We start from the raw sequence: 2246 nt of genomic DNA on the forward strand, positions 1-2246 counted from the left end.
CTGCTCAGGTCCCTTCCAACCCTAGAAACTATGAAAAAAAATCGCATGCTTCTATTTTTTATATCCTATGAGCCAAGCTCACTGGAAAACCACTTTATCTAAGCAGACACACAGATTAGTAAACTTGGTCTGCATGGAAGCTTTTCTCAGGTCATATGGGACAATGAAAGGGCAACAAAAAACTACAAAGTAATGTGTTAGGGAATGTGGTTTAACATTTACCAGACTTGAAAGGAAGCTTTCCAGATCAGTTCAACAAAATTAAATTAATGCATTCCATTTTGAGAATGTCAAAATGTTTTCTTTTATTTTTAAAGTTAAAATGAAATGTTTTCAGATTTCCAAATAAATTTTTGGGGAATTTCCATTGTGCAAATTTTTATTTTTAATTTCAAATTGTGTCCCATTCCATCACTAAAACTAATGATGACACTGCTGTTTGCTGAATTAATTTATTTCCAACAGTGTTCTGTTTTTTCCATCTTGACAAACACTAGAAATGCCATGCCTTGGACAGGCTGCTTGAGATGTGATCAGAATCCAGAGTTTTAAACTTAATTTGTCACTGGTTATTGTAGTATAGTGTCCAATTGAAGGTATTATTGTGAGCTCAACAAATAATCCTGGCTAAGGTGATAACTTCATTTCTCACCATATTTACTAAATTAAGAAAAACATGACCCATATTCTCAGTGGAAAGAATCTTCTTTACAACTGTCTGCCATTGAGTTTCAGCTGTCTCCATTACAGTCTTGTTTTCCATTTCACTGTCTGTGTGTAGAACATCAGATCTGAAGAATTCCTTCAGTCTTTCAGCATCATCATTTACCTATGGAAATACACAAGAGTCAATTTAAATGCCTCAAATTGCAAAAAGTAAATTACTGAAATCCAGATACAGTGGTAGATTGGAGTAAAACAGTAATAAATCTCTTCCATGTTTTAAATACACCTTCCTCTCCAAAACCTGAACTATAATAAAACAAGCAGAAGTGGGTTCTTGAAACCTATTTGAACTGCTGGGAAATAAGTTAGGGACTGAGGGTGGAAGTTTTGCAGCACACAGCAATACATTTTAAAATTATTAACAATTTCTTCAAGTTCTCTGAGATATCATTACATTATATCAATGTTATAATGCACTTTGCAGCATTTACTGTGAAGTAGCTCAAATCAGCATTTGTCAAACAGAACACCACAAATTATAGACAGAAAAAATTAAAAGTCAAACATTAGGACATAGACAAATAGATGTGATCTAGTTATCAAGCTGTCTTCAGTAGTAACAACAAATAATGGTGATAGCCAAATTTATCTAAAAGATTCATTTCAACCTTTGTTCTCACTTAGATTAAAACACACAAGAAAAATACTGGTTAATACTAGGGCTGTGCGAAGCTTCAGGTGCTTGATTTGATTCAGAGGAGATTTGACCTCATTCAGTGGCCGAATCTCCAAATCTGAATTGAATCAGGGGACCAATTAAAAGGTCTGAGTCAATTTGAAGCCCTCCAGATTGATTTGGAAAAGATTCAGAGAGCTTCAGTGATTCGGGCAGTCCCCCCTGGCTGTAGCAGGGAGCAGGACCTGGACTCCATGCTGGTAAGTGGGAGGAGGGGAGGCTGGAGGAGGGGACCATGGGGGATCCCTGCTAGGCCCCATCCCCTGCCTGCTCCCCCAGTCCCCCTAAGCACTCCCCAACACCTGCCCGCTCTCCCAGCCCTCCCCACCTGGTCCTAGCTCCCTGTTTAAAAGAAAAGCCCCTATTCACTGGGTGCTGCCAGGCGGGGGGGGCAATCCCTGCTGTTCCCCACTGCCCCATTCTGTGTGTGGGGCTCTGCCACAAGCTCCCCAATGTCTGCCTGCTCTTCTGCCCCCCCATGGCTGCCCCACCCCCACAAGGCTCCTGGCTCTTTAAAAAATCCCCAAACCCTGACTCTCCGGTGCCTGTGGGCTTGTGGAGGCTTGTGAAAGAGTCCCCTCATGCAGTGTGGGGCAGCAGGGATTGCCCCGGGCTGGGCAGGAGCTGGTGAGTCTGGGTTGTTTGTTTTTTTTAAAGGGCCGGGAGCTGGGGCAGGAGGGACAGCCATGAGGCGGGGGTGCTGGGACAGCAGGCGGGGGTACAAGGGCTTGTGACAAAGTCCTCCCATGTGGCGTGGGGCAGTGGAAGGCAGCGGAAATTGCCCCCCACCTGGCAGCAGCTGGTGAGAGCTGGGAGCTGGGGCGGGCGGGGCTGGGAGAGTGGG

General features: G+C 43.6%; 1 protein-coding gene across 1 annotated transcript in view; it reads right to left on the reverse strand.

Moving 5' to 3' along the window:
• CCDC141 (coiled-coil domain containing 141) overlaps window positions 1-2246 on the reverse strand; it is a 238619-nt gene that overhangs the window by 51290 nt on the left and 185083 nt on the right. The window contains exon 12 of the mRNA XM_019523028.1: window positions 653-829. Within this exon, the coding sequence (XP_019378573.1) occupies window positions 653-829 (177 nt within the window). The remainder of the gene's footprint in view (window positions 1-652; window positions 830-2246) is intronic.

The sequence above is a fragment of the Gavialis gangeticus genome, unplaced genomic scaffold, assembly GCF_001723915.1.
Source record: "Gavialis gangeticus isolate Ggan-Ray unplaced genomic scaffold, GavGan_comp1, whole genome shotgun sequence".
In the NCBI taxonomy this organism is placed as follows: Eukaryota; Metazoa; Chordata; order Crocodylia; family Gavialidae; genus Gavialis; species Gavialis gangeticus.